The 14,651-nt window shown below is 51.5% G+C and overlaps 1 protein-coding gene across 1 annotated transcript in view; it reads right to left on the bottom strand.

The window, feature by feature from the left end:
• BLTP2 (bridge-like lipid transfer protein family member 2) overlaps positions 1 to 14,651 on the bottom strand; it is a 193,338-nt gene that overhangs the window by 141,608 nt on the left and 37,079 nt on the right. Inside the window, exons 8-11 of the mRNA XM_075335259.1 lie at positions 6,488 to 6,596; positions 6,282 to 6,406; positions 6,135 to 6,202; positions 5,892 to 6,037 (exon numbers count right to left, since the gene is read on the bottom strand). Of these exons, the coding sequence (XP_075191374.1) occupies positions 5,892 to 6,037; positions 6,135 to 6,202; positions 6,282 to 6,406; positions 6,488 to 6,596 (448 nt within the window). The remainder of the gene's footprint in view (positions 1 to 5,891; positions 6,038 to 6,134; positions 6,203 to 6,281; positions 6,407 to 6,487; positions 6,597 to 14,651) is intronic.

Raw genomic sequence — 14,651 nt, 5'->3', positions numbered from 1 at the left:
CCCAGTTTTCCACGCCTGGGATGTGAACTGCGGATATGGTGGACGCTCTGCTTTCCACCCACGTCAAAATCCGCTGGACTTCTTGAAAAGCTTGGCGACTGCGTGTTCCCCCTTGGTGGTTGATGTACGCCACCGCCGTGGAATTGTCCGACTGAATCCGAATCTGTTTGCCTTCCAGCCATTGTTGGAAGGCTCGCAGGGCAAGATAGATTGCTCTGATTTCTAGAACATTGATCTGCAGGGTGGACTCTTCCTGAGTCCACGTCCCCTGAGCCCTGTGGTGGAGAAACACCGCTCCCCACCCTGAAAGGCTCGCATCCGTCGTGACCACTGCCCAGGACGGGGGAAGGAACGACTTTCCTTGTGACAATGAGTTGGGGAGAAGCCACCAACGTAGAGAGTCCTTGGCAGTCTGAGAGAGGGAAACAGTCCTGTCGAGGGACGTCGATTTCCCATCCCATTGGCGCAGAATGTCCCATTGGAGAGGGCGCAGATGAAACTGCGCGAACGGGACTGCCTCCATTGCTGCTACCATCTTTCCTAGGAAATGCATGAGGCGCCTCAGTGAGTGCGACTGGCTCTGAAGGAGAGATTGCACTCCAGTCTGTAGCGAGCACTGCTTGTCCAGTGGAAGCCTCACTATCGCTGATAGAGTATGAAACTCCATGCCAAGATAAGTCAGAGATTGGGTCGGGGTTAGATGAGACTTTGGAAAGTTGATAATCCACCCGAAAGTCTGGAGAGTGTCTAGCGCCACCTTCAGACTGTGTTGGCATGCCTCTTGAGAGGGTGCCTTTATAAGCAGGTCGTCTAGATACGGGATGACCGAGTGACCCTGCGAGTGCAGAACAGCTACTACTGCTGCCATGACTTTGGTGAAGACCCGGGGGGCTGTTGCCAGACCGAAAGGTAACGCTACGAACTGTAGGTGCTCGTCGTGTATGACGAAGCGTAGGTAACGCTGATGCTCTGGTGCAATCGGCACGTGGAGATACGCATCTTTGATATCTATTGATGCTAGAAAATCTCCTTGAGACATTGAGGCTATGACGGAGCGTAGGGATTCCATCCGGAACCTCCTGACTTTTACGTGTCTGTTGAGCAACTTTAGATCCAGGACGGGCCGATACGATCCGTCCTTTTTTGGGACCACAAACAGATTGGAGTAAAAACCGTGACCTTGTTCCTGAAGAGGGACGGAGGTCACCACTCCTTCCGCCTTTAGAGCGGCCACCGCCTGCAACAGAGCATCGGCTCGGTCTGGTGGTGGAGAAGTTCTGAAGAAACGAGTTGGCGGACGAGAAATGAACTCTATCCTGTACCCGTGAGACAGAATATCTCTCACCCAACGGTCTTTGACGCTTGCTAGCCAAATGTCGCCAAAGTGGGACAGCCTCCCACCGACCGCGGGTGTGGGAACCGGAGACCGCAAGTCAGGAGGACGCCGTCTTGGCAGCGGCTCCTCCGGCTGGTCTTTTTGGGCGTGACTGAGACCTCCAAGAATCTGAGCGTCTCTGGTCCTTTTGAGTCTTTTTTGACGAGGCGAATTGGGACCTGCCCGGTCCTCGAAAGGACCGATAACCAGACTGACCTCTCCTCTGTTGGGGTTTGTTTTGTCTGTGTTGTGGTAAGGAAGAGTCCTTACCCTTGGAGTGCTTGATGATTTCATCTAAACGCTCTCCAAACAATCGGTCACGAGAAAAAGGCAAATTGGTTAAGCACTTCTTGGAATGAGAATCTGCTTTCCAATGTCTCAACCACAGGGCCCTACGCAAAACAACGGAGTTGGCTGACGCCACTGCCGTGCGGCTTGTAGCGTCAAGAACAGCATTAATCGCGTACGACGCGAATGCCGCCATTTGCGAGGTCAATGGTGCTACCTGCGGGGCACATGCACGTGTGACTGAGTCGACTCGCGCAAGCCCGGCCGTGATAGCTTGGAGTGCCCATACGGCCGCAAAAGAAGGCGCTAATGACGCTCCAATCGCTTCATAGATGGATTTCAGCCAGAGCTCCATCTGCCTGTCAGTGGCATCTTTAAGTGCCGCTCCATCTTCAACTGCAACCAAGGATCTAGCTGCAAGCCTGGAAATTGGAGGATCCACTTTTGGACACTGGGTCCAACCCTTGACCACTTCAGTGGGAAAAGGGTAGCGTGTATCTTTAAGCCGTTTAGGAAAACGTCTTTCAGGATAAGCGTGGGGTTTCTGGATTGCGTCTCTGAAGTCAGCGTGGTCCAGAAAAGTGCTTAATGTACGCTTAGGATATCTGAAATGGATTCTCTCGTGCTGCGAAGCTGACTCCTCTACAAGAGGAGCTGGTGGGGAAATATTTAACATCTTATTGATGTTAAATATAAGATCATTAACTATGGCGTCGCCATCTGGTGTATCTAGATTGAGAGCGGTCCCAGGATCAGAATCCTGATCAGTTACGTCCGCCTCATCACCCATAGATTCATCTCGCTGGGATCCTGACCATTGAGATGAATGTGAAGGCCCGTCATAGCGAGCCCGCTTAGGCTGCCCGGGGCCATCGTCCGAGTCAGAGTCTTCACCCTGAGGTGTAGATGCCCGTCCCGGAGCTTGGTAATTGAGCTGAGGGGGACCAGGGGGCAATGATTGCACAGTGTCCGTGGCCTGAAGTACAGGCCTAGCTCGCAAGGTGTCCAGAATTTGTGACATAGTGAGAGACATTCTGTCAGCAAACGCTGCAAACTCAGTTCCTGTCACCTGGACAGCATTCACAGGTGGTACACCCTGGGTCACGTCCAGCAGAGGTCCCGACTGTGCAAGCGCCGCAGGGGCCGAGCACTGCACACAATGGGGGTCCGTGGAGCCTGCCGGTAGAAAAGTCCCACATGCGGTGCAGGAAGCATATAATGTCTGTGCTTTGGCACCCTTGCGTTTTACGGACGACATGCTGCTGGCTCTCTGCAATGTGAGAGAGTTTATAGCCAAAGGGGGACCAGCGCTAAGTAATACCAAGTATTTGGAGTAACAAAATACTAAGACTAGTACTGGCACAAGAGGGGGTGAGCCCTGAGGGCTGCTTACCGCCCGCTGAATAGCGGGTAAGAGGCGCAAAATCCCTTGTCTGGGTCTCCCCGGCTCCCCTCTGCAGCCCAGCGTGTTCAGCAGGAATGGCTGCCGGCGTCTGTGGAGAGGGGCGGTCCGTGGGAGTTACCAAACAAAAGTGCGGGAACAGTGTCCCCTCTGTGCCGACTGTGAGGGCTGGAGTATGTAAAAATGACTCCAGCCCTCTGCGCTGATGCCTTGGCCAGCGTCCCGCCCCTCTCCTGACTGGCAGGCCTGGGGGCGGGAACGAACGGAAGCAGGCCGCAAAAGCCGGGGACTCGAGTTATCAGCGCGGCCGCCGTAAAAGCGCGGGCCGCGCCGAAGTCCCCGGCGCACCACAAGTGCCAGCCGCGCCGCTGTCCCAGCGGCCGGCGCGACCGTTCCTAGAAGTGGCCCGCGTCCCGCCCCTCTCCTGACTGGCAGGTCTGGGGGCGGGAACAAACAGAAGCAGGCCGCAAAAGCCGGGGACTCTAGTTATCAGCGCGGCCGCCGTAAAAGCGCAGGCCGCGCTGAAGTCCCCGGCGCACTACAAGTGCCAGCCGCACCGCAGTCCCAGCGGCCGGCGCGACCGATTCCAATAAGTGTGCCTGCTTCAGCGAAGCTGAATGAGGCCATGGCACAAGCGCCGCAGCGCTGATGTCCCCCGGCGCACTACAACACCCAGCATGCTGCGGTGTGAGCGCCAAATACACGGGGACACAGAGTACCTTGAGGAAGCAGGGCCATGTCCCTGATGTACTCCGCTCCATCCAGCATCTTCTCCAGGGGCTGTAGATGGAGCACGGTCTCAGTGCCTGGAGACCGGTAAATCCCACTTCACCCAGAGCCTTGTAAAAAGGGATGGGGAAGGAATCAGCATGTGGGCTCCTGCCGCCGTACCCGCAATGGGTACCTCAACCTTACAAACACCTCCGACATACAGTGGGGTGAGAAGGGAGCATGCTGGGAGTCTGTATAGACCCTCTTTTCTTCCATCCGACATAGTCAGCAGCTGCTGCTGACTAAAAACAATGGAGCTATGCGTGCGTGTCTGACCTCCTGCGCACAAAGCTAAAACTGAGGAACCCGTACTCCTACGGGAGGGTGTATAGCCAGAAGGGGAGGGGCCTTACACTTTTAAGTGTAGTTCTTTGTGCGGCCTCCAGAGGCAGTAGCTATACACCCACTGTCTGGGTCTCCCAATTAGGAGCGAAAAAGAAAAGAGCTTTCATGCAGCGCTTTTTCCCTAATCAAAATCATGAGTATCCAAAATTTTCTTTTCTCCATCTCTTCACTAGGGAACAAAGGAAACCATGGGACATCCCAAAGTAGCCCTCAAGGATGGGAAGAGAAAAAAAAAGAAAAATGGAAAAAACAGAAGTGGGATTCTCTGGTTGGAAACCAGACACTGTAGTTTTCAAAACCTTTCTGCCCAGGATCAAAACCACCAAGGAAAAAGGAGAAAAGTGTGTACTTGGTAGAAATTGGAAAATGAAGCGACCTGGGGAGCTATCAAATAGAGAGCTGATGAGGAATGGTCCAAGAAGCCCCGGACACAGGTGAGGGGAGCCGAAACCCCAGAAAGGGCGTCCTGATCGGCAAAGCGGATCCAGACCGGAAGACCAATATGATGACTCTCCGGATCACATGTGTGGAATCTGTTTTAGACAGGAAGAAGTGCTGAGACGCTCTCTGACCAGGCACAATATTTCTTAGAAACTAGTAATGGGGATGAGAAGGAACAGAGTGGACAGAAGGCTAGCTCCAACAAGGAAGAAGAGGGAAAGAAGAGGAAACCGAGCGCAAGACCACCATGTCCAGGTGAAAGACAGAAAGGAAAGATGACAAGACAGGATTGCTAGTTTTTCTAAAAAAGAAGAGGTAAGTGTCCACAGACATGGAAGCTGAGGTGATGACATTGCTCGAGGCCACTTGGACTGCGCTGCGTGCAGTTATATTGTCCTGTTAAATTGTGACTCCAACTCACTGGATAGAGGACAGAGCAATACAACCGCTGCTGCCATCATCTATGTGGCTCATGATATATAGTGGATCTGACTCACTGGATAGAGGGTGCAGTACTTGGACCGCTGCTGGGATCAACAATACGGTCTTTGGTAGCTGAGGATCTGACCCACTGGATAGTGGGCAGAATAAATGGACCACAACTGCGATCAGCCATGTGGTTTGTGGTAGGTGATGGGTCTGTTTCACTGGATGGTGAGCAGAACACTTGGACTGCTGCTGTGGTGGGCTATGTGGTTCACGATAAATGGTGGGTTTGACGCACTGGGTAGTAAGTAGCTAGAACATTAGGACCACTGCTGTCTGTCAGCCATGTGGTTCATGGTAGCTGCTGGGTCTGATTTACTCAATAGTAAGAGCACTATTATCCACTTTCACTGGATGGTGAGCAGAGCACTTGGACCGCTGCTGTGAGCACTGATGTGGTTCCTTGTAGATGGAGAATCTGACAAAAAAAGTAGCTGAGGAGAGACAAGATGCACTCAAGTGACAGAATTAACGAGTTCTGTAGGTGGAAACGGGGCTGGGTGCAGTCTCATTTCTGCCTCCTACGGACACTAATCTAAAACTGACCAGCCTGGCACCGGTTGGGGGCTGTATACTACTGAGGAGGAGCTATATTTTCCCTTTTCCTAGTGTCGGCCTCCGAGGGGCACATACACCCATGGTTTTCGGTGTTCCCCAATGAAGTGATAGAAAAATGTATAATAATATTAATCTAAACCATAATTAAAAACTGTACAAGGCCACAAAATCAGTCTAGAAACCTAATTTTAAAAAAACAGAAATTCCTACAACGTCTAATCTTACCGATTATTTTTGGTTGAGGCTTTAGAGACCCTATGTATTTGGCGATCCAGCGCCAGCAAGCTGAACCAATGAGAGAACTCCTGGTGGCGGTAGTGAATGATGCAAGTATTGAGAGCCACGTTAGTCTGGATATCGATAGAGGTGACCTAATAGACGTAAGGAAAGTGATAGTAATCCAACGTCAAGTCACAAGGTTTCCATTGCACTGGGGTTCTCGGGGCAGGCTGATTGCTTATACCTCACCTGGACACCAGCCTTTAGATGATTTAGGCAGACGATCCTTTGCCGGCTCTGCGACAGTAGCAAACCATCTGAAGATGAAGGCCAGAATTAACTCCCATAATAATTCTGCAATTGTATTATTTTCTGCAGTTACTACATTTCACATACCTTCTATTAGGAGCTCAGAGGTCATTTGTGCCAGTTCGGAGGTGCCTATAAACTTTCGCATAGGAAGCTGATCCTCCTCCCGCGTATAAGAGAACTTCAGAAGTTTCAGAGTCCAGTTTAAGAGCCTGAGGAAACAACAGGTCGCTAAAATATCAACCAGACCTAAAGCTTTTATATCTTCTCTATCAGACTTCTGCAGGAATTACCTTTGCTGACTGTTCATAGACAGGACCACGGTACTGCTCTCAAACCCCACATCCAGCTTACAGGGTAATCGCTCTATAAGCTGCAGCCACTTAGGAGTCGCGATTTCTCCTATCAAAAGAAAGGGAAATAGTAACCAATCTGCACAATCAGTTAAAGAGGACCAACCACCGGGATTTTCATATATAAACTAAAGCCAGTGCTACACCGGTGCTATCATGCTGATTCTATACGTACCTTTAGTTGTGAGATCGGATGTATACTTTCTGAAATACAGACAAGTAAAGTTTGTGAAATTCACGGTTACCTGATTGGTAGGTGCTGCAGAATATCTAATAGGTGGGTCGGGTTTTGATTGTTATTCCCACTCCTGTCTTCCTGCCTGTCCTCCTTCCCCCTGTCCTTCCTCCCTCCTTTCTCCCCCTGTAATAACAGAGACAAGAGGAAGGACAGGCAGACAGGGGCGGGAATAATAATCAAACCCGACCCACCTATAAGATATTCTGCAGCACCTGTCAATCAAGTAATAGTGAATTTCACAAACTTTACTTGCCTGTATTTCAGAAACCAAAAATCTGATCTCACAACTAAAGGTATGTATAGAATCAGAATGATAGCGCCACTATAGCACTGGCTTTAGATAATATAGGAAAATTCTGGTGGTTGGGCTTCTTTAACACCTACCTGATCAAACAGATCAGCAGTCCATAAAGAAAAATAAAATTACATTTATGGCACTCTAAATAAAATAAGTAATTTTATATTATTTTGAGAAGAAATAGTCCATATGCAAAGGTAAAGCGATTATTAATCTCAGATTACTGGGGCTACAACACACGGCAACCCCAATGATCAGCTGTATTTAGCTTGGGCGGCAGTGGAATGTAATCGCCGAACATTTTCCTATTCGGCCTCTTAAGTAGGAACTGATCTGTAGGACCCGGCACATTGAACAGAACTGTGCTGCGCAGAGCTGTTCAAAATGTACATCCATTTACCACCAGAGTTAATAGCTAATGGTTGGAGCTGCCAGGTGTTAGACCCCTACTGATCGGATATTGATGATAAAGACGAATCATTAATAGTATACTGCCGGAGTGCCACTTTAAGGTCCGATAGGTTGACCATCTAATATGGTATCGTGGCCTCCAGAGATAGATTATGTCAGAAGAGATAAAGATTGGGCAATGAGAATTGAAACACCCGACCCTTTTGCTCTGGAAGCAGATAAGATGGCAGCTTTTTACTCTGCTCTCCCAAAAGAGAACATGTTCCAAAGGCAATTACCAGTCTTGCGGCGCTCCTGCTACCAATGGTGGAACATATTGGATGATTTTTGGTCATATGACTGGACCAATATACAAATAAGTAAAGAGATATTTTATTTGTAAATTAAAATATGGTTAATAATACAACGCGTTTCAGCTCGGATGTTTTATCCTTCAGCCTTCTTCAGGTATAATTGAGAGAAAAAAAAAGATGTGAATACTAATCAGTTCCTTATCAATTAAGGACAAAGACAATTAAGGGTACTTTACATGCTACTACATCGCTAGCGATCTCGTTAGCGATGTGACACGCCAGATCGCAGATAAGATTTGCCGAGATCGCACATAGGTCATTTTTGTAGCGCCGGTCAATGTGTGATCTTGGCAAATAGTATGTGCGATCTGGCGTGTTACATCGCCAACGAGATCGCTAGCGATGTAGCCGCGTGTAAAGAACCCTTTACGCTTGAAAACTATATTCTCAGAAAGGACTATTGTTAATGATTCTGGTTATATCTGGTGCTAGAACAACCGTCCAAAATGTAAAAACCCTACAAACATCAATATGATTTGTGTTACAAATGCCGTGAAACTAGAGACAGACACTTTGAGCCCAGTCCATCAAGAGTCTTGTCATTGTTCTCGATGGTCTTGATGAGACTATGCCCTATAGTCAGACACTCCTGATTCCTGAAGAGGTGTACGCCTCATCATGTATCAGGAGCACTGGATGAGCATCATGCACCTCTGTATGCGCCTCGCCACAAATCCTACTCCAGTCCCTGCTAAAGAAAGGTCTGTGGCCACTCGTCATGAATTTGATGCAGTCGCCACGTCCCCGTTCACTTTGTGGGAGCTGGTGGAAAATGACAAGAGAAAGCCAGGTCGCATAATTTTAGTGCGGTCTCGAGGTGCGACAAAATTATGTGACGTTTCAAAGCGTTTTACGCCAGAACGCAAATACTGGTGTAAAGGTTTTGATGAACCAGGCCTTTTGTTTGCACGCTGCAGGGTTTTCTGTTTCAGATAGAAAATCCCCAGTGTATTAAATACTGTGTAAAACATCTGCAGAGTAAGTTCCCCTGCGCTGTTGTCAATTTAAAAAGAGAATTTTGTTTACTTACCGTAAATTCTTTTTCTTATAGTTCCGACATGGGAGACCCAGACCATGGGGTGTATAGCTTCTGCCTCCGGAGGACACACAAAGTACTACACTCAAACGTGTAGCTCCTCCCTCCGGGCTATATACACCCCCTGGATGACAATCTAACCAGTTCAGTGCAAAAGCTGAAGGAGGACATCCACCCATAAGTAGAGATAGAGTAAAACTCGGAAAAACCGAAACTCTGTCTACAACAACAGCCGGTGAAAACACACGGAACAACAACTGCCAACAGGCAACAGGGAGGGTGCTGGGTCTCCCATGTCGGAACTATAAGAAAAAGAATTTACGGTAAGTAAACAAAATTCTCTTTTTCTTCATCGTTCCTTATGGGAGACCCAGACCATGGGACGTCTCAAAGCAGTCCATGGGTGGGAAATAAACCAAACTGAGAAGTAGGCAAAACCTAACTTCACAAATGGGCGACAGCCGCCTGAAGGATGCGTCTGCCCGAGCTCGCATCTGCTGAAGCATGAGCATGCACTTGGTAGTGCTTCGAAAAAGTGTGCAGACTGGACCAAGTGGCAGCCTGACAAACCTGCTGAGCCGTAGCCTGGTGCCTGAAAGCCCAGGAGGCACCGACAGCTCTGGTCGAGTGTGCCTTAATCCCTGGCGGTGGGGGCACCTGAGAACACTGGTAGGCATCGGCGATAGCCGACCTAATCCAACGAGCTAGGGTCGGTTTAGAAGCAGAGAGACCCTTGCGCTGACCCGTGGTTAGCACAAAAAGTGAGGTGCACCGCCTAAAAACGGCGGTGCGTGACACATAGATTCGGAGCGCCCGCACCAAATCCAAGGAATGCAACGCCTTCTCAAAGCGATGCACAGGGGCCGGACAAAGGGAAGGCAATGAAATGTCCTGGTTAAGGTGGAAAGAAGACACCACCTTAGGGAGAAAATCCGGAGTCGGACGAAGAACCACCTTGTCTTGGTGAAACACCAAAAAGGGTGACTCCGAAGAGAGCGCAGCCAAATCAGAAACTCTCCTGAGAGAAGTTATGGCTACTAGAAAAACGACTTTCTGTGAAAGTCTGAACAAAGGAACCTCCCTGAGAGGCTCAAAGGGGGGTTTCTGTAAGGCCGTGAGGACCAGATTAAGGTCCCAGGGATCCAAGGGCCACCGGTAAGGAGGAATGATGTGAGATGCGCCCTGCATGAAGGTGCGCACCTGAGCCAGTCGGGCGATACGCCGCTGGAATAATACCGACAGAGCCGACACCTGTCCCTTGAGGGAATTGAGGGACAGTCCTAGCTGTAGACCGGACTGTAGAAAAGACAGGATGGTCGGCAAGGAGAACGGCCAAGGAGCATGGTCGGAAGAGCGACACCAGGACAGGAAAATCCTCCAAGTCCTGTGGTAAATCTTGGCCGAAGAAGACTTCCGAGCCTGAGTCATAGTGGAGATGACCTCAGAGGGAATGCCTGAAGCCGTCAGGATCCAGGACTCAAGAGCCACACCGTCAATCTGAGAGCCGCAGAATTCTGGCGGAAAAACGGACCTTGAGAGAGAAGGTCTGGGCGGTCCGGGAGATGCCACGGCACCTCTACGGACAGACGGAGCAGGTCTGGGTACCAAGCTCGCCTGGGCCAGTCCGGAGCAATGATTATGACTCGACGGCCCTCCATTCTCATCTTGCGCAGAACTCTGGGCAAGAGAGCTAGAGGGGGAAACACATAGGCCAGACGGAACTGGGACCAATTCTGAACCAGCGCGTCCGCTGCGAAGGCCTGAGGATCGTGGGAGCGAGCCACATAAACCGGAACCTTGTTGTTGTGCCGGGATGCCATTAGATCCACTTCCGGAGTGCCCCACTTGCAGCAGATTGACCTGAACACTGCCGGATGCAGGGCCCACTCGCCGCTGTCCACGGTTTGACGGCTGAGATAATCGGCCTCCCAGTTTTCTACGCCTGGGATGTGGACTGCTGATATGGTGGACTTGGAGTCCTCCGTCCACTGGAGGATTCGTTGAACCTCCAACATCGCCAGGCGGCTGCGAGTCCCGCCCTGGTGATTGATGTAGGCAACCGCTGTCGCGTTGTCCGACTGGACTCGAATGTGCCTGCCCGCCAACAGGTGGTGAAAGGCTAGGAGAGCTAGAAACACAGCTCTGATTTCCAGCACATTGATCGAGAGGGCTGATTCGGACGGAGTCCAAGTGCCCTGTGCTCGGTGATGGAGAAATACTGCTCCCCAACCGGAGAGGCTGGCATCCGTGGTGAGAATCACCCAGGACGGAGTCAGGAAGGAGCGTCCCTGTGACAGAGAGAGGGGCCGAAGCCACCACTGAAGAGAGCTCCTGGTCTGTGGCGACAGAGCCACCAGCCTGAGCAAGGAAGAGGTCCGCTTGTCCCAACAGCGGAGAATGTCCAGCTGCAGGGGACGCAGATGGAACTGGGCAAAGGGAACCGCTTCCATTGACGCCACCATCTGACCCAGCACCTGCATAAGGTGCCTGATGGAATGACGGCGGTGCCTCAGCAGAGCGCGCACCGCCAGATGAAGGGACTGCTGTTTGACTAAGGGCAACTTCACAAGTGCCGGCAGAGTCTCGAATTGCATCCCTAGGTACAGAAGTCCCTGGGTCGGGGTCAGAGTGGACTTGGGCAGGTTGACAAGCCACCCGATCTGAACGAGCGTGGCGAGAGTGAGCGAGACACTCCGCTGGCAGTCTGCACTGGATGAGGCCTTGACTAGAAGGTCGTCCAGGTAGGGGATCACTGCCAACCCCTGGAGGTGCAAGACCGCAACCACTGCTGCCATGACCTTGGTGAAAACACGAGGGGCCGTGGCTAACCCGAAGGGGAGAGCCACGAATTGGAAATGTTCCTCTCCGACTGCAAAGCGTAGCCAACGCTGGTGTGAAACCGCAATAGGCACATGCAGATAGGCATCTCTGATGTCTATGGATGCTAGAAAATCTCCTTGGGTCATTGAGGCAATGACCGATCTCAGAGATTCCATGCGAAAGCGCCGCACCTGAACATGCTTGTTGAGAAGCTTGAGATCCAGGATGGGCCGGAAGGAACCGTCCTTCTTGGGGACTAGAAAGAGGTTTGAGTAGAAACCTCTGAACCGTTCCCGGGCGGGAACTGGAACAATTACACCGTTGGCCTGCAGGGATGCCACGGCCTGAGAGAAGGCGGCGGCTTTGGAGCAGGGGGGGGTGGACAGAAAAAATCTGTTTGGCGGGCTGGAAGAAAATTCTATCCTGTAGCCGTGGGAGATGATATCCCGCACCCACTGATCGGAGACGTGTTGAAACCACACGTCGCCAAAGTGGGAGAGCCTGCCACCGACCAAGGACGTTGCTGGCGCAGCCAGATAGTCAAGAGGGGGCTGCCTTAGTGGCAGCGGCTCCTCCGGGCTTCTGAGGACGCGGCCTCGCGCGCCAGTTGGGTTTACGATCCTTGGCTGCGGTAGTGGACGAGGCTGAGGGCTTAGAGGATGACCAGTTAGAGGAACGAAAGGAACGAAACCTCAATTGGTTCCTGCCCTGGACAGGTTTCCTGGTTTTAGTTTGTGGCAAGGAAGTACTCTTCCCGCCAGTAGCTTCTTTAATTATTTCATCCAGTTGTTCACCAAACAGCCGGGACCCTGAAAAAGGGAACCCCGCAAGGTACTTCTTAGAAGAAGCGTCTGCTTTCCACTCTCGAAGCCACAAGATCCTGCGGATCGCGAGAGAGTTAGCGGAGGCCACCGCGGTGCGGTGAGAAGCCTCCAGAATGGCAGACATGGCGTAGGATGAAAAAGCCGAAGCTTGGGAAGTTAAGGCATCCATCTCAGGTATAGAGTCCCTGGCGAGGGAATGTATCTCCGTCAGAGAGGCAGAGACTGCCTTAAGAGCCCACACTGCCGCAAAAGACGGGGAGAACGAGGCTCCTGCCGCCTCATATACAGACTTGGCCAGAAGGTCAACCTGGCGGTCAGTGGGATCCTTAAGAGAGGTGCCATCGGCCACAGCTACGACTGTCCGGGCTGAGATTCTAGACACCGGAGGGTCTACCTTTGGGGACTGAGCCCACTCCTTAACCACCTCTGGTGGAAAGGGAAAACGGTCATCAGAACTACGCTTCGGAAAGCGTTTGTCAGGATAGGCCCTGGGCTTGGTGACAGTGGCCTGAAAACTGGAGTGGTTAAAAAACGTACTCCTAGCTTTCTTAGGTGAGGCAAACTGGTGTATTTCTACCAGAGAGGCTTGTTCCTCTGACACTGGTGGATTGAGGTTTAGTACGGAGTTAATGGACGCAATCAAGTCACTAACATCCGCATCACCCTCAGACAAGTCAATGGGGTACATAGAGGTAGCGTCTGAGCCCACAGTAAAAGCATCCTCCTCGCCCTGCACCTCGGCTCGTGAACCAGAGCCGTGGGACGAGGAAGGAGAAGGGTCCCTGCGTCTCCGTTTAGGAGGACGGGGTCCTAGAACATGCTCTGAGAGCTCTGTAGAGCTCGGAGCAACAGAGGCGCCCTGAGAAGGGGGCTGATGCATGGTCAGCAAAGTCCGGGACAGCTGTCCCATGGAGTCGGCAAAAGACTGGGAAATAGCTCTGGAAAAGGATGCTACCCAATCCGGGGGATCAGCCACCTGGGCTGGAGCGGCCAGAGGAGCCCCTGAGGAGGCTCCAGGCTGAGACACAACCATATTAGAGCAGGCATCACAATGTGGGTATGTGCTTGGCTCTGGCAGAATGAGCTTACATGCAGTGCATATAGCGTACAGCTTTGCAGCCTTGCTCCTAGTGAGAGACATGCTGCTGAGGTGGAAGCTCTGCAGTAAGAATACACTCCTATAGAATGTCCCCTGAGAGTGTATAATAAAGCCCACAACCAGAGGTTGTGGCTTACCATCACCGCTCTCTGTGTGCCCTCCGGATTCCACAGCTCGGACCCCCAGTGAAGCGTCAGCCTTCCTAGAATGCAGCAGCTGCAGCAGCCAGCGCCGATCAGTGAGAACGCTGAGAAAATTGCGCTGGAAGGAGGAGGGGGGGCGGGGACTAGCCCAAGAGCGGGAAACCGGAGGGCCAAGGAGAGATACAGGGGAGGGAAACATCTCCTCAGAGAGGAGTGTCCTCCCCACTGCTGGACGGCCGGTGGGCGGCGCCACACTGTTCCCCTGTGTGAATGACATGCAGGGGAAGCTGAAACCGAAACTAGGCCCAAACTGAAGCCGGGGCCTAGATTTTAACATGCGGCCGACGAGCAGGCACCCTCGGCGCGGTTCTCAGGAAAAACCCCGAGAACCGGCCGGAATTTACAGTAAAGTCAAAAGACACACTCCCCTCTTAATAAAAGTACCCGGGACCCCTGAGAAACGTCTCAATACTTAGCTTTTGAGACGCAGGGCCAGTCCCTGAGGTGAGGGTTAAACGCTCCGTCCAGCAGGAACCTGACAGGGCTGCGGATGGAGACCGGTCTCCTGCAAGCAGAGAGGACCGTGACAGCTCCCACTTCAAACCAGAGCCTCTCAGAGGATGTTGAAGGAGCGCGGCATGTGAAGGCTCCAGCCTTATAAAGTCAACCTTAACAGCACCGCCGACACAGTGGGGTGAGAAGGGACATGCCGGGAGTCCAGACTGGACCCGCTTTTCTTCCATATCTTTAAAATCAAAATCTTAAAAATGAAAAAAAAAAAAAAAAAAAAAAAAAATCAGAATGCATGTGTGTGTGTGACCTCCTGAACACAAAGCATTGAACTGGTTAGATTGTCATCCAGGGGGTGTATATAGCCCGGAG

The sequence above is a fragment of the Anomaloglossus baeobatrachus genome, chromosome 2 (assembly GCF_048569485.1).
Source record: "Anomaloglossus baeobatrachus isolate aAnoBae1 chromosome 2, aAnoBae1.hap1, whole genome shotgun sequence".
Classification (NCBI taxonomy): domain Eukaryota; kingdom Metazoa; phylum Chordata; class Amphibia; order Anura; family Aromobatidae; genus Anomaloglossus; species Anomaloglossus baeobatrachus.
The sequence above is the reverse complement of the archived record's forward strand: the minus strand, read 5'-3'. Positions and strand labels throughout refer to the sequence as shown.